The sequence below is a fragment of the Spodoptera frugiperda genome, chromosome 4 (genome assembly GCF_023101765.2).
Source record: "Spodoptera frugiperda isolate SF20-4 chromosome 4, AGI-APGP_CSIRO_Sfru_2.0, whole genome shotgun sequence".
NCBI classification, from domain to species: Eukaryota; Metazoa; Arthropoda; class Insecta; order Lepidoptera; family Noctuidae; genus Spodoptera; species Spodoptera frugiperda.
In genome coordinates this window covers 452,270-473,953 of record NC_064215.1, presented here as the reverse complement: position 1 = coordinate 473,953, position 21,684 = coordinate 452,270, and the positions used below count along the sequence as shown (strand labels likewise).

The following is a 21,684-nucleotide window of genomic DNA, read 5'->3' as shown; positions in this document are numbered from 1 at the left end:
TTACATAATGTACCTATGTATTTACATGCAGGAATTAAGGACTTCAATAAAATACATAAGACAACATAACTTTTAATAACCCAAAGGGTAGACAGAGTAGATAAAGTGACTTAATTATTATGTTATCGACTTACTCACGTAACTGTTTGAAGAGGAACACGACTAGATTCAAGCCATGATAGAGGCACATATTCATGAGCAGCATTCCTCGACAATCGCCGCGTCGTGTCAACTTGAAACTGTGTGTCTCACAAAAGTTATAATAATTATGTAATTTTCAATCTATTTTTTCACTAATTATATTACGGAAAAAGCTTAAATTTTGATCCCAGGTTTGATTCCTGAGATTCCTAGTTTGGCAGACACAGTTGTGATCGCTCGATAAACGAGGCTGTTGTGTTTATGTAATAGAAGCCTCGTATCGAAATTAAAGTGGCTAATTCTATGACAAAAGAGTAAAGGAATATGAATTTGGCACAAAATGGTCATAACAATGCAATGAGACTCATTAAGTTCGCTCGTTGGCAACACTGATCCGCCATGTTGGTGCCAAAGCTGCTTCCGTTCCAAATTTAAAAAAGGCGAGCGCATCTTTCGAATGTTTTTAAAATTGGAATTGCCAGTTTTGTATGACCGTTATGAGCACATTAATTTATTGGCTATGTTGATGGCTAGTCTAACAATACAATAGATTTTTAGTTGTACTTCAGTTTACTCAATACTTTATTGCTTTCCACATGTAAGGCTTAGGTGGTAAACTTAACTAGGACACAATGTGGACCCTGTCGGGCACAACAATGTAAGTTTAGGAGGAACACAATTTTACTTTTTTTTTTTTTTTGAGGGGGGAAAATCATCCAATGACTTCTCCCGCCTTGGGCGAGGCGAGAGGGAGTGTCAGACTCTTACTGACTAAAAACCACCCCGTTCCTTCTCCTGCTTTTCGAGCCGGAGCCCCGGTAAACCCGCTAGGTAGTCCGCAGCTCCGGATCAGGCATCAGCCCTACTGGGCCCCATCTGTGGTGGTCTGATGGCTCTTTGAGGCGCGCGCGGAACGCGACGCGCCGCACGCACGGGTCTGGTTCAGACACAATTTTACTTAACATAAGAAGAAAGTAAGTATATCAAATGACACAGGCAGTTCAAAACAAATTAATTAAAATTATAAATAATCAAATATACAATTAGATACATCTTACTAACAGTCAGAACAGATTATAATCACAAACAAAAATTAAATTGTACACGGTGTAACTAGAAGGGGGTATACTTATACATACCAAATGCACGGTTTCTATATACATATATAATGTATATACAGTGAAACTTCGTCAAGTGAGACATTAAGGCACTTTTAAATTGGTATCACTTATAGAGGTATTCCACTAACCTAGTGTCTCAGATAACCAGGTATAAATAAACATTTGTCTCATTTACAGAGGGTTCCATTAATGGAGGTGAACATACGGGTTATTTAACATAAAGAGGTGTGATTCTTAAATAAAACAATGTGTTATGTGCACATTATAAATGAATAAGAATAAGTAAATCAACAAACAAAACGATGTTGTCTCAGTTACTGAGGTTTATGCATTAAAATTCACTTGCTGTCTCAGTTATAGAGGTAACTAAGATGATAAATCGAAATAACGAATCCCAGATAAAGAAGTTTGTATGTCCCACTAATAGAGGTAATTCAGTGCAAATGTATTGGGACCTCAGTATGAGTTCAATTTGTGGAGGTTTCTCACTTATCCAGGTCCCACTTAACCAAGTTTCACCAGTGCTTCTTGATGTAAATGGGTATTTTTTTACACGCTCTGTATACAATAATAAAACTAAAAATCTATTGTATTGTTAGTGTAGCATGGATTTTCGCAAAGTAACGTCTGATTCTATTCTATATATTGATAGCTTTTTTTTTTGAGTGGGGAAAATCATCCAATGGCTGCCCTAGCTTTGGGCGAGGCGAGAGGGAGTGTCAGACTCTTACTAACTAAAAACCACCCCGTTCCTACTCCTGATTTTCGAACCGGAGTCCCGGTAAACCCGCTAGGTAGTCTGCAGCTCCGGATCAATATAGTGAAAGCTAGCGTTTGTATTTATATTTTAGTTTTCTTGCAACAAAGGCTAGTGATATTCAATTATTATTTTATCGAGATATCAAACATAATACTTTTCTATGAATTATTTAAAACTGTGACTCGTTTCGTGTTTAGTGATTCGCAATTATTTCATATTAAAGGTTTCAGCTATGGTTCTGGATGAAGGTCGCTTCCAACCGACTTATCTGGAAGTCATTGGGGGAGGCCTATGTTCAGCAGTGGACGTCTTATGGCTGATATGATGATTCATGATTCTATTATTTTATATTATACCGGCGACATGTAGCACAGTACCCTGTTGCTTAGCATCTTCGCCCGCCGAACAGTTATTACAATAATGAAGACGGCCATTAAATAGACATTTCTGTAACTAACCGAAAAAAAGGAAATGTCAACCTTTCTACTGGCACTATAATTTAAACAAGCGAGACAAAAAATAATGAAAGTCTATAAGTGTGAAAGGGACACCATTAATCCTCCATTAACCATAGTTCAGTTAAGGGTGTTGTACCATTAAACACTATTTATTAATCCACCGAACGTCTATTACATACTCAATCGAAATTAAACCTTAACTTTGTTAAGGAAGCTTTAATTTCCCATGGCAGGGTTTACTAATCTTCCATACTTGGACTTCAAAGGCCTTTATACTAAGTTAATGTTAGCCGTTGAACATTGGACTGTATTGTGATAACGTTAAAGTTGTTATTGGGTTACTAGGCTAATGTTTAATGAGGTGTGCAAAGGATTTTTTCTACAGAACAGGGATAGAAGGATGCTTATTTTAAGTGATATGAATTTTGGTATTTTTTTTTCAGATCACAAGAAAACTCAGCTGAAAAGCATAATGGAATACCATTATGCGGAAACAATATGTACAGGATACTTTGTATATATTTTTTGTAGATAACATATAAGTCACTATAATTTAAAAAAACTGTATGACTTAGAATTATTTTAAATATTTTTTTGGATAACAGTTGGAACCTTGCTGATCATCTGTCGCTACTTCGACGTCGATTTCAGGGACACCTGTATATAAAAAAAAAAAAACAAAAGGGAGATTAGAAAGAGCCTAAAAGACTGAACATATCTAATGATGTTTCTTATATTTCCGATGGTGCGTTGTTTAGTAAAAAAAGATACCCTTGTAAATTCTTTGGTGTTTTTTACCATCAGGTGATTCCTCTACTCGTCTATCTACTTAGAGCCAGGTAAAAGAAAAAAAATGAATTCTCCTAACCGGTTCTACTTTTCTGACACTATTCTTAATTAAATATTATATTATCGGCTTACTTACGTAACTGTTTGTCGAGGAACTCGACTAGTTTCAAGCCATGTTAGAGGCTAACATGCCAACAGCGTCGCACGCGAAACGTGCGCGTGATTCCAGGCAAAGGGCGCGAAGGCGCGTAACTCGAGTCGCCAGTAGCAGTGTCACAATCGCCGCATCGTGTGTTGCGGAATGCTACTCATGAATATGAGCCTCTAGCATAGCTTGAAACTAGTCGAGTTCCTCTTCAAACAGTAACGTGAATAAGCTGATAACATAATCATTAATTTAGTATGTCTCACGAAAGTTATTTCATAAAACTATTCTTAATTTTCATTTCAAACATTTGAAGCTTGAAGTGTTCTAATCTCCCGTCGTCCGAGGCTTCTATATTTTCAGTTCATTTTAGCTTGATATTCTAATTAGTGGTTGTGAAAGGAAATGGGAGCGAACTGGCTAACGAAATTACGTGAAGCCGGTGTGATGGCCAAACAACCGTTGGGTTTAAATGGATTAAAATTATTATGATTCGCAAGTCATATTGTAAGATTATTTTGGTGTAATTTGTAGGTATTAGCTTTATTTATTTATTTATTTATTTGGACAACCAGTAGTTGTTACATTACACTATGTATATCTAAACACTTATGTTATAATTAATTTAAATGCACAAAATTTTAAGGTGTCACAACATGCACTGTAGGACAACATAACGATGGCATTTTTCTCAGTTCATAAGAATATATAAAATAAAATAAAACACATTAAAACAGAACAATATAACATATTTGCAAAATTATACATAATTGTGATAATATTTTTGGCTTTAGCGAGTCATTAACAATTTTGTTTTTTGACGGGGAAAATCATCAAATCGCTTTTTTTCCGTTTAACGTCGAATGATACTAACCAGTTTAATGTTGACTTAAACACATCAAAATATGAAACAAATCTAACATACGAGTTCTATAATCAACTAGCTACTTCCGCGCGGTTTCACCCGCTCTGCTTGGCTCCTATTGGTCATAGCGTGATGTTTTATAGCCTACAGCCTTCGTCGATAAATGCACTATTCAACACAAAAAGAATTATTCAAATCGGACCAGTAGTTCTGGAGATTAGCGCGTTCAAACAAACAATCAAACAAACAAACTCTTCAGCTTTATAATATTATATATATATTATAGTATATAGTATAGATATGGCATGTGTAACAATAATTGGTGTAGTAGATAGTGTTTTTAAGTTGAATCAGTGACAAGTAAAGATCGCTGGGTAATTGGGCAAAACCTTCAAACTTTAGAATTACCGTAATTTTATTGTTACACATTACATTGCTATAGTCTAAGTAAGTTACTAAGGTTTTTTTTTTGAAACACGCCGGTAAACGAGCAGACCTATCACCTGATGGTAAGCAATCGCCGCGGCCCATGGACACTTGAAGCACCAGAGGAGTTATAAGTGCGTTGCCGGCTTTTTGGGGGTTAGGAATTTAAGGGTTCGGGTATTGCGGATTGGGAAGATTGGGAAGGGAGGAATTGGGCCTCCGGTAACCTCGCTCACACAACGAAACTCAACGCACGCGTTGTTTCGCGTCGGTTTTCGATGAGGCCGTGGTCGAGCTGGCCCATTTGTGCCGAAGCATGGCTCTTCCACACTTTATACGTGTAACACTTTTACAGTCTCAAAGCGTGTGGTTAATCAAATATAAGGCTGTCCGGTATTCCACAATCAATCTCAGCCCTCAGGGGTTTCACATTCGTTCAAGCTGAATTAATATTGGTCGGCAATTTCCTTGGCGACTTTTAATTATGTTCGAATGCCTACGCGTGCGTACAAAATTGAAATTCTGTTGCTTATGTCGCAGTCAACTAGCTTAATAAACCATTCAATTAACAGTCTGTTTCATACCCAGAGCTGCGGACTGCCTAGCGGGTTACCGGAGCTTCAGCTCGAAAACAGGAGTAGGAACGGGGTGACTTTTAATCAGTAAGAGTCTGACAACCCCTAGTAGAAAAAACCCGCTTAACAAATGCTTCCACCCGCGGCTTCGTGCGCGTTCCCGTAGGTTAAAAAGTCTGTGTTATTCCAGACCATTATCTACCCCTGTTCCAAATTTCATCCTAATCCCTTCAACAGTTTTGACGTGATTGAGTAACAAACATATACAAACTCACAAACTTTCGCATTTATAGTACAAATATTAGTAAGATCTGTGCAATCACTGTGACTTATACTTGTGACAAGACATACATGTTACGCCTAATATTATTACATTAAATGTTTCGGTTAGCCAATACAGGTGCTGACGGTACTATGTTCCAACCCCTTTGACGTAACCGCAGTTAGGTTTCAATGCTAAGCACTACATGTAGGTACAGTTATGCATAGTTTGGCTTACATACATTATAACAGTGGTTGAATTGTTGCCACATTTATATGGACCATATAATATAATTTGTATGACTAATATTGCAAATGGGATAGTGTGTGTTGTCACTTCTCAGCCTTCCTCCTCAACCCTTATCCCCAAACCATCACTTCACATTTTCAGCCTATAGTGTCCATTGCTGACCAAAGGCCTCTTCTCACGCGGAAAAGGCTTGAGCAATAATCATCACATTTGCTCAATGCGGGTTGGCGTTTTCAAACTTTCAGTTAGAAATTAAAGTCCAATTGTGCTCACGATGTTTTTCCTTAATCATACGGTTAGTCAGTGGTGTCTAAAATATTAAGAACGAAAAAGTCATATTGGTACTTGTCAGGTTTTAAATCTTCTTGTACGAGAAGCTCAAATGAGAATCTCAAACCTCCAAGTCATCATGACAATCATCAATACCTAAACCACCAAACCTCATATACTTACTTTAAACGACTGGTGCCGATTGCTTACCATCAGATGATTCATCTATCTCATATGAAATTGGGTACTAAGTAGATAAATATAAAAGAAATACCTTACGATATAATTAGAGTAACTACTCCCGCGCGGTTTCATCGCTGCTCGGCTCTTATTGATTGTAGCGTGATGTTTCTATCTATAGTCTTCCCCGATAAATGGATTATCCAACACAAAATTAATTATTGAATTCCGAACAGGAGTTCTGGAGATTAGCTCGTTCAAACAACCGATGTAGGCACATATAGTTTAAAAGCAAGCGAAATAAGTTTAGGAGCTTGTGCATACTTTGGTTATCTAGCTAAACCTGTAGTTTAGTTTTAATCCTTCGCTCTTCCGACCTCTATGTCGGTGCAGTAACGACACTTGAGCTTTCGACGTAATTACATTCCCACTTTACTGCATTAGATTAAAACTAAATGCAGTATTAGAATATTTTAGTTACCTCCTGCAGTGTTGGTGTTCTAAATTAATAAACAGATTGCTTAGAAGTACCTCTTACAACATAATATAATACGTATACCTGTATATATACGAAAAACATAAAAAATCTACAAGTCAGAAAATAAAATATCTAAAAGATTTTTCATCAAAAAGATCATTAAATTTTCTTCACTTTGATGTGGAAAATATCGTAAAAAATGTCCCTATTACCGACCTACGTATAAATTAACGATTCATTTCGTGTTTGAATAACACTGTTAAAATTGGAATTTATATAGCACTGTTAAGAGGTCAGTCAGTCTGTCAGTGTGGCTACCGCCACTTGGCCAACGAGGCAACGACACAGTAGAGCAACATTTTAATATTTTTGTATATTTTAGTTGAACCCGAGCTAGTGGCTGTGTTCAGAATGGCGTAGGAGAAGGAAATGAGGAAATTACGTAGAACAACTTAAAGTAATCAAATTTTATTGTCAATCATTTTATTTACAATAAACACTAGCTACAGTATGTTACAATAATGATAATATTCTTAAAGGCCTACACTTTACAACATATTGCATTGATAAATCATCCGGGCAAAGTTCACAATTACCAAGCAAATTGGAACACCTTTTACAATAAACAAATTGTGGAAAGTTAATCGTGTCTTGTGACTTAAAAATTTAATTAAAATCGTCTTAAGTTACTTCAGAATTCTACTGAGTCTTTAAAGTCATTTGAATTCATTAAAATAACAAAAATTTAGGACTGATTTTCATGATCTTGACTTTAGGGTAAAAGATGGGAAATTTTTTGAATTATATTAATGTAGTTGAAGCTGGTAACAGAAGACTTTTGGTAACAAAAATATTGATATATAAACATATTTAAGTGAAAGAAAACATATTTAAGTGTGGAAGAGTTATGCTTCGGTAAGAAATCGCCAGAGTGATTTCACGGCCTCACAGAAAACCGACTGTTTTCGTGTTTCGTTTTCGTTTTTGTGTTTCGTTGTGTGTGTGAGGTTACTGGAGGGGATTATTTCAATACCTAATACAAAAAGACGTTCCAATTTTATTGATTACTCTAGATTAGATAATTTACCAATACCATATTATTTGTCTAGGCCCACTAATAGAAATTGAAAGCTCATATATTTTGCAAAATGCACTATAATATAATACTAATAAAGTTTTATTTACATTACAAACAAACAGCATGTCTGCTGTGTATCGGGATGAGTTCGTTTGACGTACAATTTTGAAAGGAACCGGATAGATGCAGGTTATTTTTCGAAATACCCGGATATTATTATTAAATGCAGTTCGAAATTATGTTGTCGTGAACCAATATTATGTGTTTTATTACATAATATCCCTCTTCCTAATTACTCGCAGGATAGACAGTATGCTTATAATAAATGTAAATGGTATATTAAATGTTATTCTTTACCAGTTATGTTATGAGGCTATACATCGGGTATTTTCATATCTTTACTGAGAATTTCAAAAATCGAAAATCCCATGAATACCTATCTCAATCTTATTATGTTTTTCAGTTTACTCACTTCATTATTTGAGTAGCAGCAGCCAACAGTGCGACAGTCGACGCGTCGTGTGTCGCGGAATGCTGCTCATAAATATGAGCTTCTAGCATGACTTGATACTAGTCGAGTTCCTCGTCAAATAATTACGTGAGTAAGCCGAAAAACATAACAATTAATTTAGTATGTCTCACGAAAGTTATAATAACTATCTCGACTCGATAATCGAACCCGAGCAATACACGACGAATATACTTCAATATAATTTATATAAATATAAGGGGAAGTACAACAACTACTAAGGTAGGTTTTTTATAATATTTTTTTTCACAAATTATTAGTAAAAATAGCACATAAGGTGTTACAATACATTTTTTTTTAATAATAAAAAGGCACTGTTTCCGATCGTAATCCAAAAGATGTAAAGATATTTAATAGGAGTAATAAACAACTTTATGGCGTTCAGTCATGGTGTTATAGGATATAAGTAACAATATTTTTGTAAATGGGACTTTATGATTAATTTGTGGACATTATCGAAAATAACTAGGTGATTGTAAAATTGCTACCGTGAGGCATTCTTCTAATGTACTGCGGAGTTTTTTTAACACTATAAGAAGTATTTAGTTATATAAAAGTGTGGGCCACGTTTCGGCACGAATGGGCCGGCTCGACCGGTATGATATGACCGGCCTCACAGAAAACCGACTTAAAACAACGATTGCGCTGTTTCATTGTGTGAGTGAGGTTACCGGAGGCTCAATAATCTCCTTTCCCCATCTTCGCAATCCCCGATTCCTCAACAACCCTTTAATTCCTAACCCTCAAAAGACCGACAATGCACTTGTAACGTCTCTAGTGTTTCAAGTGTCCATCGAAGATCTCCAAAAAATATATTTTATACTATTTTTTATTCAGGTATTGAACTTGAGCAGTTTAAAAATACTATTATGGAAACAATATTTATAATTTCATTATTTTTCTAGAGAATCCTAAATCGAGAGCCATTTTACAAACACCTTCATACACGTGGCTAAATGTGACTATTATATATGTATAATGAATACAAGAACTACTACATAATATAATACACAAACATGTATAATATTTCACTTACAATATAAAATACAACATCAAATCCATAAGTGCATTTGCATCGGTTATTATAATGTACATTTTATACAACTATTAGATTTATACAAAGGATATACAGTATATATTGAAGGAAGTATTATAAGTTAGGTGCCATTTTGTGGTTTTGGTAGTCTTACCAAACATATACATATTTGTTACATTATGTTCAACCAAATCTGATTATCATAGACTCAGCTTCTTAACCGGATAAAAGTGTATTCATTACCCGTTTCACTCGGTTTTATCAAAGGTCAAAGTGAATAAACGTTTCATTTTTCAAAATATTACACATTTTATTTTTGTTTTTTTTTTACACATTTTTCGTGTATTGTTTTCATTTTAAGTTAATTTGGTAAATTAATATTCTGTAATTTAATGTCGAAACGGTTTTTCTTACAATTTAGGGGTTATAAATATTTTTGCTTAGGATAAATCAGTTTTGGTAGAGGTGGAAGGAATAATGTGGACCCTGGATCAATGTGAATTTGAACACAAATTAATTAAATGTTAACTCAGTTAGGCATAAGTATTTTAATTAGGTACGCAATATTTTAGAAAATTCTCATTAAAATCAGAGTACATTGGAGGCAGCGTTTTATCTCAGAATCTAAATTTTCTTAAAAAGAAACTGTTTTGAATTTAATTGGTAACCATAGCTATTAAGTTTTTTACTTTTATTTCTGGGTTTGTTTAAATAGGTAAATGATAACATGGATTACAGACAGACAGAACTATAAACACGCCATATATGATATAATAATATTACATTACTAATATTTATTGATGAACTACACAAGTTACATATATTGGTGTATTTTAGATACTATGTATAATATTTTATTCTATGTATAATATAATTATCGTAAGTAACAACTGTTATAAGCAGAGGTCGGAATTAGGTAGAGTTATTTATGTACTTGCATCGAAATGTTGATATTAATATGGACCTTCCCGCGATTTCTAATGGACAATCCAAATAATAATAGTAACGTCAGAGATAGAAATAACTACAAATGTGGCAACATCGCACGTATTGATATTTTACAACTTTGGACATCCGATGTCATTGATGTAAGTTTGGCAACGTCGTGCGTGCAGTAGTTTAAATTGTGTTAACATAAATAACTTTTTAATTAAAAAATCACGCACACTTTATTCTTTCGCTGTATGAAAATCAAGAAAGTACATGAATAACTCTACCTATTTCCGACCTCTGGTTATACGTAACTAAATATTATGTAAGTACGCATGGTCCAATAATATTAGTAGGTACATATTATATTTTTACAATATTTTTTATCTACATGATATAATATATCACTTATGCTTTACATATTGCTGATACGTCATTTTAATGATATATTAAAAGTATTTTGGTAAAATACTGCACGTCTCACTTATCATATTATGTTACCTAACTTAAATATAGTACTTACATACATAAATTTATTAAATTCTCTCAAAATTGGCACATAACGACTAGTTAATACCAATTTTATATTTGGCATTTTATTTTTTTTGGGTTGGCAACACGCGGTTAGTTATGTCATATCTGATGGACCATAGACTAGGAGAAAGCGCGCCAAAGCGTTGCTTTTGTACATAATAATATCTTCTTTTACTTCTTTGATGATTTCGGGGTTGTTACCTAGGTATTTAACACTAGGTAATTATAAATATCAACTAAAAATCAGGGTTTACTCACGTAAATTAATGGAGAACTACATAGTTTCAAGTCACAGAGGATGGCCTCTTCATCAGCTGATGCGCGGCTTTGTGACTCGAAACTAGCTTTTCTCCATTAATATACGTGAGTCAACCGTCATTTTAAGTTAATTTAGTATGTCTCACTATAGTTAATTAATTTAAAAATTAAAAATATTATATGCCACATACAAAACAAATTGAATATACCCATCAGACGCCATAACTAGCCGTGTATTATTATATTTTAACATTTAAGTACGACCAAACAATATCTAACCTTATCCACTGAACTATCACTTCCAAACGCACGCAGAAGTCCCAATGTCTTTAGACGAACACTGGTCCGTCATTTTCTACTCACAGGACATTCAGATTCTCACAGTTCTTAAACTTGGAGTCTTCCTTGCCGAAGATCCAGGTGAACATCTGCCTGGCCTTCATACTGGCGCGAACAACTCCTCGGGATTTGTACCAGTGAGCTGGTGAGGACTCCCTTCCACCTTCGGCTGTGTACTGCTGCTTTTTTAGCCGGATCTGGTTGAGGATCCCCACCAGAAGCTCGTCCACGTTGTGGTTGATTCCGACTGAGACTTCTATGAATTTAGCTTTGTACGTGCACGCCAGGCATTTGCCGTCTGTTGAAGAAAATAACTCGTTAGTATAACTACGTCTGTCCGGAGCTGCGGACTACCTAGCGGGTTTACCGGGACTCCGGTTCGAAAAGCAGGAGTAGGAACGGGGTGGTTTTTAGTCAGTAAGAGTCTGACACTCCCTCTCGCCTCGCCCAAGGCGAGAGAAGTCGTTGGATGATTTTCCCCCTCAGAAAAAAGTATAACTATGTCTGTTGTGTTTAATGTTGGCGAAATATTATTTAGGTTCAAAAAGGTCTTTTGAAAATGATTGGATTACTATTAGTTTCAAAAGTGTTGATTGAATGACTACAAAATAGCACTTTTACATGTCGCTATAATTATACTAGCTTCTGTCAGCGGCTTCGCCCGCGTTTCCGTGGGATAAAAAATCAGACAATAATCTATATCCAAATACATATTTAAAACTTAATATATAATATATATCTCTACATAGTACAAAACAAAGTCAGTTTCTCTGTCCCTATATCCCATTGTATGCTTAAATCTTTAAAACTACGCAACGAATTTTGATGCAGTTTTTTAATAACTAGATAGAGTGATTCAAGAGGAAGGTTTATATGTATAATACATATATGCATAATATATCACCATTGCACCCATGCGAAGCTGGGGCGGGTCGCTAGTATTATATATACTTCATATGTCATAGTTGGACGTATGACCAAGAACATAACCTCGCAAGAAGGCGTGCAAAACCGCAGTTAAAGTCAAAGCATTTATTTAAATTAATCCTAAATTAGGCACTTTTGAAACGTCAAATTGAATTGTCCGTCAGTGAATCTAGGTGCTCGTTCCAAAGTGTAGTTTCGAATGCAAGAAACTCCATCGTTACTCTTTTTTTAAAAAAAAATGGTAAAAGTTACTAAACCTATAATTTTAGCTTTGTCTTAATAAATAAGTACCTAGTGGATTCTATTACTACTAATAACATTTATTTCTAGAAGGCGACACTCGACCAATACCCACTTTTATTAAGTAAATGACTTACTTATATACAATCAGTGATATACCGAAATGTATAAATAATAGGATTACTTGGATAAAGTCATCATGAGACGAAGCTCCGTCTCAAGGGAAATCAGTTATAACGGAACATAATTGTGTTGATACTGTCCTATATAAAAAAATATATATACGTGGGTACTGGACTGGTATAGTGAGATGTAGTATATTTTGGAACATTTTGTACTTTTTAAATCTATTAATATTTTTTATTAATGCGAAGTTTGTGAGCGTATGTATGTTTGTTACATTGTCACGCTTCTAAAAAGAACTGATGGAGTACTTGGATAAAAAAATCTTCTCCAAGTAACGGAACAGTATGAGAGGTAACCCGACTAGTTCCTTCTTGCCTAGCTTCACTGACGGACAGACTGACAGACTATTATTTGTTGACGTTTCAGAAGTATCTACATATTTATGGTTTAATTGGAATACATAAATGATTTGACTTCGACTTGGTTTCAAGCCTCTTTGGGGCTTATTTATAAGTATACTAGCTACTTCCGCGCGGTTTCACTCGCTCTACTCATCATCATCATCATCATCATCAGCCTATAGCAGTCCACTGCTGGACATAGGCCTCCCCAATTGTTCGCCACTTTGCTCTATCACTAGCGACTCGCATCTCGCTCTACTCGGTTCCTATTAATTGTAGCCTATAACCTTCTATAAATGCGCTATCCAACACAAAAATAAATATTCAAATCGGACCAGTAGTTCCGGAGATTCGTTCAAACAAACAAACTCTTCAGCTTTATAATATTAGTATAGATTCTGAGTGACGTAGCGCAATATAAACATTTTACCTTGTGTCGAAACGGCTCGACTTCTAGCCAGGTCGATCTTGTTAGCGACGAGGATGGCTGGTCGGGATCGAAGCATGTCGCAGTCGAGCAGCCTGGCCAGCTCCTGTTCAGCTTTCTGGAAGGAAGCCTTGTCCACCACGGAGTAGATCACCACGAAGGCATCAGGTGGCTCCGAGCGCTCGATCTCCTCCTAAACAAGTTTTATAGTTTAAAGATGATCAAAAGCAGCATTAGAATGTTTTTTTAAAACATACATAATATTAAGCTCCTCTGGTGTTGTGGGTAGCCATGGGTGGCGCCGATTGCTTAACACCAGGTAAACAAATTGCTTTAGCGCCTTTCTCATCAAAAGCAAAGAATTCTAATGCGGTCCGATGCGATCGGAACCACGATCAAAAGCAAAACAGCTAGTTGCCAATAGCTATTTTATGGTATTAGCCGGTAAATGAGGAGACGGAAAACCTAATGGTAAGCAATCACCACCGCCTATGGACACCCGAAACGCCAGAGACGTTACAAGTGCATTACCGGCCTTTTGGAGGTTAGGAACTTAAGGGTTGTGGGGGAATCGGGGATTGGAAGATTGGGAAGGGGCGTAATTGGGCCTCCGGTAACCTCACTCATACAACGAAACCCAACGCCAGCGTTGTTTATGATATCACTGTGGTATCAATCTGGTCGTGCCGGCCCATTCGTGCCGAAGCATGGCTCTCCCACCCTAATGCGCTATAGCGTCAATCGAAAAATCAAAGCAAAAACAAAAAAAGGTCTTATTTTTCTAAATTACTACTTTTTTTAAACGTATTAGGATTTTCTCCTGTGTCGTGGGTGCGTTTACAAACATACAATTTCACATACACATGACACCCAGACCCGAAACAACAATCTGTGGATCACACAGAGAGTTGTTCCGTGCGGGAATCGAACCCGCGACACGTTCCACGGCAGCTAGTTGCCCAGCCACCACGCCAATCATGGAGTCGAAACCGTCGTTCTTCTTTTTACCTTTGTCGTAGTGCAGTTGACGAAGTAAAGCTCAGATTCTTCACCGTTCAGCATTATAGACACCTTCTGCTCCGTGCTGTCCAAATCTGGAAGAATTACAAATATCAGATTAGACATAGCAACAACAACAGCATCACGCCTTTTATCCCCGAAGGGGTAGGCAGAGGTGCTCATTACGACACGTAATGCCGCTACACAATGTACACCCACTTTTCACCATTTGTGTTATAAGTCCCATGTAATGGGTGAGCCTATTGCCATATACTGGACACAATTCCCCCACAATTCCAGATTAGACATCTCTTTCATTTAAAATACAAAATGTTCATAAATTATGTTACACGGTGTACTCCTGTGTAACTATTTGTCAGATTCAAACCACGCTAGGGGTTAAGATTTTGAGCTTGAAGAGTAGAAACGGGTTGTATTTTAGCCAGTAAGAATCTGACACTCTCTCTTAGTATTTAAATCGCTCTTCACTCGTCTAAGTAATTGAACTTGCTTCTCTCAAAAAAAAAAAGAAAATAAAATGGTTTATAGCCGTGAACAGCATTGTGCGATAAACGTGCAATTGTGAAATGCGTTGCCGACTTTTAAAAAATGTTACAAATGGCTCAACTGTACTGCAGGCGACAGTTTGTTTCGCAGATTTTTTTTAATATTCTCCCGTCTGGGATTAAATTGCGTGTGAATAAACTTTATGTAACAAAATCCATTCAAATCAAATCAAATCAGCTTTATTGTGGACCATAGGTATGCATTATAAATACAGATCTTAAATAATTAAAATTAGTTCAGCTATGTCCCGCCGTTGAGGCATACAATAATAAAATATAAATCAGAATTTAAAAACACAATTATACATTATTAATATTCCAAATTATAAATACATACAAATTAAATTTCAAGCCTTAGTCGTAGTTTATTATTGTCTATTACATTCAGTTTATTTGTTAGACGTAGGTACATACACACATAACAAAGTTCGTGCGGATTAACAGAGCGCAATAATAATTCAAATAAAGTAGGTATAACTATTACATTCTTATTGTTCGTCAAATTTATCCTTCGTCCAAAGTATAATAGTTGTAACGTAGTTTTAAATTTAGATAAGGACATTCAAATGCACTACGACTGATTTTTAATTAAAACTCCATCTATAGTTATTTAACTAGTAGAAGAAAGTTAGGACAAAAGCGCCATCTGCCGAGAGCGTGTTTGTTCCGGTAAAATGGATACTCAAACAATCTCGTTCGAAGTTACAAGATGTTTGTAACAAATCTATTTTTGAGTGAAAGCCATATAAATTGGATTTGTTGAGTAAAATCCTAAGTTTCATCCTGTATTTACGTTACAAAGTAAGGGGAATTGAGAAGAAATTGAATGTAGGACATGGATACCGTGTTGCGTTTGGATGGATCACTCGTTTAAGTAAATAATTTGAAAGTTATAGAAATCTAGAAGAAATCCGATGGTATTATTAAAATGTACGATAAATGTTTTTTTTTATGATGTAAGCTGGTATATGAGCAGATGGATCACTTGATGGTTAGCAATCGCCCATGGACACCCGAAACACCAGAAGCGTTACAAGTGTGTTGCCGACCTTTTAAAATAAATAATTATTACTCTAACCTAGTTTTTTCAGCTAATACCGTACCTAAGTATCATATTGTATAAGCACCACAGATATCGAATCTACGCCCTCATATTCTTCACCCCTCTTGCTAACTAACAAGGCGACCAATTGCTTCCCTAATCCATTTTGAGTTAAAATCAAAACCATTTGCTGAAACCTTGAAAATTGGATTCCCAAAAGACTGAAACCACTTACAACGCGTAAAACAGTCGCTTTGGGAACAGCTGTAAACTGAAACTCGATTCCGAATATTCAAAACGTTTCAGCATTTGACAAAAAATGGCGCTTGGAAAAGAGTAAAAAGTAATCATTGTTCCCATGAGAGTTAGATAGACCTTCGTTTTAAAATTAAGATTTTTTATAAAACGAAAATTTCTCAGTAGTAGCACGGAGTCTGGAAATGTGCCCGGTATATGGCAATAGGCTCACCACCTATTACATGGGACTTACAACACAAAATTGTGAAATGTGGGTGTACATTGGCATTATGTGCCATATTGTACACCTCTGCCTACCCCTTCGGGGGTTAAAGGGCGTGATGTTATAAAAAAATTACACATAAACTTTAGCATTTATAATATTACGTATACTAGGATTAATAAAACCGTTATAAAAATGTGACCCAAATAAAAAGATCACTCGAAATTTCGACTTTGATTCATTACGATCATTAGCATTGTCAAGTCGCGTCGATTTTCCATTAATCATGTGTATGTGTGTGTAAATTAGGGCAGTGGTGTGGTTTGTGACGTCAGCCGCTTGATGGCAGCTACATTGAAATTAGAGAGTCGTGCACGAGTAAATAATTCAATTGTGTTGAGTGTGAAGCGAGTTTTGTTAGGTATGGTGTCGGTTTTAGCGATTTGGTTCTTTTTAGGACGGGAAATGGGAATTTGAAGAATTGGACTATCGTATTTAGCAACAGTAATATTGTATCGAGTGGACTACCTAGTGGGTTTACCGGGGTTCCGGCTCGAAAAGCAGGACTAGGAACGGGGTGGTTTTTAGTCAGTAAGAGTCTGACACTCCCTTTCGCCTCGCCCAAGGCGGGAGAAGTCACTGTTTATTTATGTAATTAAAATATATGTATGTATGTTTATACTAATATTCGCCTTTTATTTTACTTATTTTTATTTTATTGTGTTACTTTCTGTCGCCATATTTTACTGGATGATTTTCCCCCCTCTAAAAAAAAACCCATGCAAAGCTGGGGCGGGTCGCTAGTTCATAATACTAGTTAGAATTCCGTTAGTTTCGTGGCTCCAACTAAACATGAATAGTGGATAATCTGTGGGCTCTGTGTAATTGGAGCAATTCGTGACGTCACTACATCGTCTCAGGAGACTGCTTGAGAGGTTGGGATTCAATTCCGCACTCATCACTTTGTTTAGGAAGACTTTGGGATTAAATTAGTTTATTTAGTACCTTAAAGATAAAGATAAGCTGTTTATTTGTACAAACATGTGTAGGTAACAGTATACATATAAATGCAAATGCAGATAGTACAGTGCAAATTGTAAGTCTCAACATGTTTTGCCATAATTGGCGTACAAAATAATAATAAAATTTATAAAAACTATTAAAAAAACACAACTAAACTAAAATATTTCAAACAAGTAACTGTTTCTTTTCTTTCTTTAAAAAAAACGTTGCCCCACATTAGGGCTTTCTCCTGTGTCGTGGGTGCGTTTACAAACATACAAGTTCACATACACATGACACTCAGACCCGAAACAATATCACATAAAAAGGTGCTCCGCGGGGATCGAACCCGCTACAGGTTCCACGGTAGCCTGTTGCTAGCCAGCGCACCAAAATAAATTGTGAATCACACAAAGAGTTGTTCCGCTCAGGAATCGAACACGCTCCACGTTGCGGTCTTGAATTAATTGATCGATGTTTGTGAATAATTGTGTTGCAAGTTTTAAATATGTAGTTGGCATCGGTCGTAGTATTTATGAGTCAATGTATGAAACTATTGTCATACATTTTAGTAATCAAAATTTTCTTAGAAAGATTTGCAATCACGTTTTTGGCAAACGTAAAGTAACGTTAGCCGTTTCGGGATAATGTGCGGAGTAATTAAAGAATACGTACTATTTAATTCTATTTAGTAGTCTTAAAGTAATCACATATAATTTAAGTTTTTTATTTTTTATGTTATAGGAGTACATGAGCAGAGAGATCACCTGATGGTAAGCAATCGCCGCCGCTCGCGGACACCCGAAACACCGAAGGTGTTATAAGTGCCTTACCGGCACAATGAAACACAACGCAAGTGTTGTTTCACATTATTAAAAAAATGCCCTGTTATTAATAAAATTAAAAGTATAATAAACAAAGTCTTCATGATACTATATTAATAAAGGTTTTTCTTAACCAAGAATAGGACTTTCATCCGACTGGAAAAACTAATTAAAATTATTTTTATTTCAACGATGCCCCACACCAGGTTTTATACTCCTATGTCCTACGGACCTGATCCGGAGCTGCGGACTACATAGCAGGTTTACTGGGGCTCTGGCTCGAAAAGCAAGAGTAGAAATGGGTTAGTTTTTAGTCAGTAAGAGTCAGACACTCCCTCTCACTTCGAGGGGGAAATATTGAATGATTTTCCCCGCTTAAAAAAAAGGAAGGACGAATATACGATTTCACATATACATGACATCGAAATTCGGAACAACTATTTGTGGATCACATAAATTCATATTGAAACTAAAATAAACTAGTTAATGTTTAATAATAAGCAACAACAAATTAAGAACTTAATATACGTATTATGTGGCACATCTACATAATATATGTTAATACATTCCAGCTCCAAATGCCTATGTAAGCTAAATCAAAACACATGTAAGCGTTCCCGCGCTTCTATTAATCCCAAATATATTAGTTCGGTAATTATTCGACATACAATATTATTAGGTTGTAATTTACGATACGTACATATTATACAGGTATACATAGTAATTTTTATGCGAGACCGAAACTTGGCTCATATTTTGGCACGAATGGCCGGATCGACCGGAGTGATGCCACGGCCTCACAGAAAACGGGCGTGAAACAACGCCTGATTTGTGTTTTATCGTGTGAGTGAGGTTACTGGTCTCTCGGCTGATGATGATGATGAGGTTACTGGTGGTCCAATCTACACTCATCCCCATCGCACTCGGAACTCTAGTGAGGTCGCAGATATCCAAGGGTGACATCGATTGCTTACTAACAGATGACCCGTCTTCATTACCGACCTATCGTATAAAAATGTTATCGAGTTTCTAGCTGTGACTGACCTTCTGAATAAATAAATTTTGTATTACACTGATATGATAACTAATAGAATTCTTAGCAAAGTGAAAAAAATCGGTGTTATACTTATTTAATACTAGCTTTTGCACAACACGCCGGTGTTTCCGTGGGTGAAAAAGTCAGACCATGATCTATCCCTGTTCCAAATTTCATTCTGATCCGCTTAGCAGGTTTGACGTGAAGGAGTAACAAACAAACTTAAAGTTTGTAATATTAGTAGGTTATGTTCTATTGCGCGATACTATGAAATAATGAAATAAATATACACGGTGTAACAAAAAGGGGGTATACAAATACATATCAAGTGCACGGTTTCTAGATAACATAACAAACGATACGGGAAGGGTTTTTTAAACTCATGTTTTCAGGGAATGAAATTCAGAATTTTTGCAATACATAAAATTCCAGAAACCGAACATAAAAATTAGGTAGATAATGGTATTATGTTTCGTAATATTAGCGAGTGACCCCTGTAGTGTTGTGATACGTTTGTATGATTTAAAACCAAGAAACATGCGACACCAAGTATTTGGTACCAATTTTTTTTTAAACGTATTTTAGCCTAAACTTTGTGTAGAGATTCAATTCAACCTGTATTCTTCAGTGCTTCTTGATGTATTTGGGTAATTTGTTACACGCTGTATATATTCATAATATAATGTGTATACTATACTATATACTATGAAACCTGGATCCCGGGTTAATAACCTGGCTTTTGTATACGCCATGTAATTGGTTCTGCATTGTATCAAGAGATTGCGTGCGTGTGGGTGTGAAGCTCCCAAATTACCCACTATTCATCAATATTGCTTTGTGTGTGTGTGTATTGTGGTTAAATTAATTTAGCGTTAGTAATAGAGTGTGATTTTTTGTAATAGATTCATTTGATTTTCTATTGTATTAACTCTTTTTTGATACATTTTATGGTATAAGCCGGCAAATGTGCTGACGGATCACTGTTATCCATGGACACTCGAAGCACCAGAGGTATCACAAGTGCGTTGCCGGCCTTTTAGGTTTAGGAATTTAAGGGTTGTTGGGGAATCGGGGAGTGAAAAGATTGGGAAATAATTGGGCCTCCGCTAGTCTCACTCACACAATGAAAATCAACGCTTTCTACAGCATGGCTCTCCCACACTTTTAATAATAGCTGTGTTTGATAGCCTAGATTGTACTGGCAAATACTAATATATATACCCATATACATTACCAGCATTACGGAGACATTAGTAGTGACCTAAAATCGTTGAACGATGACACATAAATAAAAATTCACAATTTATTAAAACTTCATAAAATGATAAAAATTTAATACGGGTGCGGGTTTGACGTTACATTCGTGAAATACAGTCCTGAATTATGTGACATATTCATGCAAATAAGGATTTCAGCTCAGTTTCATTGAGGCAAATCAAATTGGGGCATTCGACACTCACTCGACACTCTTCACATTTTACCTGTGCGCAAAATATTTACATAATTGAACGAAACCGGGCACATCCAATATCATCGCCGCAAACAACGATGTTACGAATTCAACCGGGCCCATTTCACCCGGGCCCATTCCATCCGGGCCCCACGTCCGGGGTGGCCCCCAATGACAAATGACATGAAAATTGATAGCTTTAACGATACCTGGGTCAAGTAACCATTGAGTTTATTGGTAAAATTTTCGCGGAAACACATGATGGATTTTTGCCCGACTGATTGACAAATTGGTTGTGGTTAGTGCAAATTGAATGGTTTTGTTTTAAACTTTAAACCATTTTTCGTTAATAAATATGTGCGTATGGTTTTTCGAGTTTACATCTTGTACTGGAATTTTGTTTTCATTTATTTTTCAATAAAACTCGAAATGTTTACATGTAGTGCACTCTGCAGTATTTATTTGGTTTAAAATTTCGTTAGTTGAGAAGAGTAACAAATAATAGATTAATAAAATTGTGGCGTCTAATCTAAGTCCAGAAGTGGAGTGTCACAGAATATTTAAGCTTTACAATAACTATCGTGAGACATACACCAACCACTTATTCAATAGATTTGACTAATCTAAACATAATTAATTTAAATGTAAGAAGCATAGACGTATGTCTATGTCGTGATTTTTAGTTAATTTAATACTAAATTAGTTTCGAGTCATAGAGGGACTCTTCAACATGAGCAGCCTACTGATGTCATCGCGTATTT

General features: G+C 36.0%; 1 protein-coding gene across 1 annotated transcript in view; it reads right to left on the bottom strand.

The window, feature by feature from the left end:
• Positions 1 to 7,171: 7,171 nt before the first annotated feature.
• Positions 7,172 to 21,684, bottom strand: part of LOC118272641 (GTP-binding protein REM 1) — a 149,276-nt gene continuing 134,763 nt past the window's right edge. The window contains exons 3-5 of the mRNA XM_035589260.2: positions 14,553 to 14,638; positions 13,548 to 13,737; positions 7,172 to 11,721 (exon numbers count right to left, since the gene is read on the bottom strand). Of these exons, the coding sequence (XP_035445153.1) occupies positions 11,444 to 11,721; positions 13,548 to 13,737; positions 14,553 to 14,638 (554 nt within the window). The 3' untranslated portion in view covers positions 7,172 to 11,443. The remainder of the gene's footprint in view (positions 11,722 to 13,547; positions 13,738 to 14,552; positions 14,639 to 21,684) is intronic.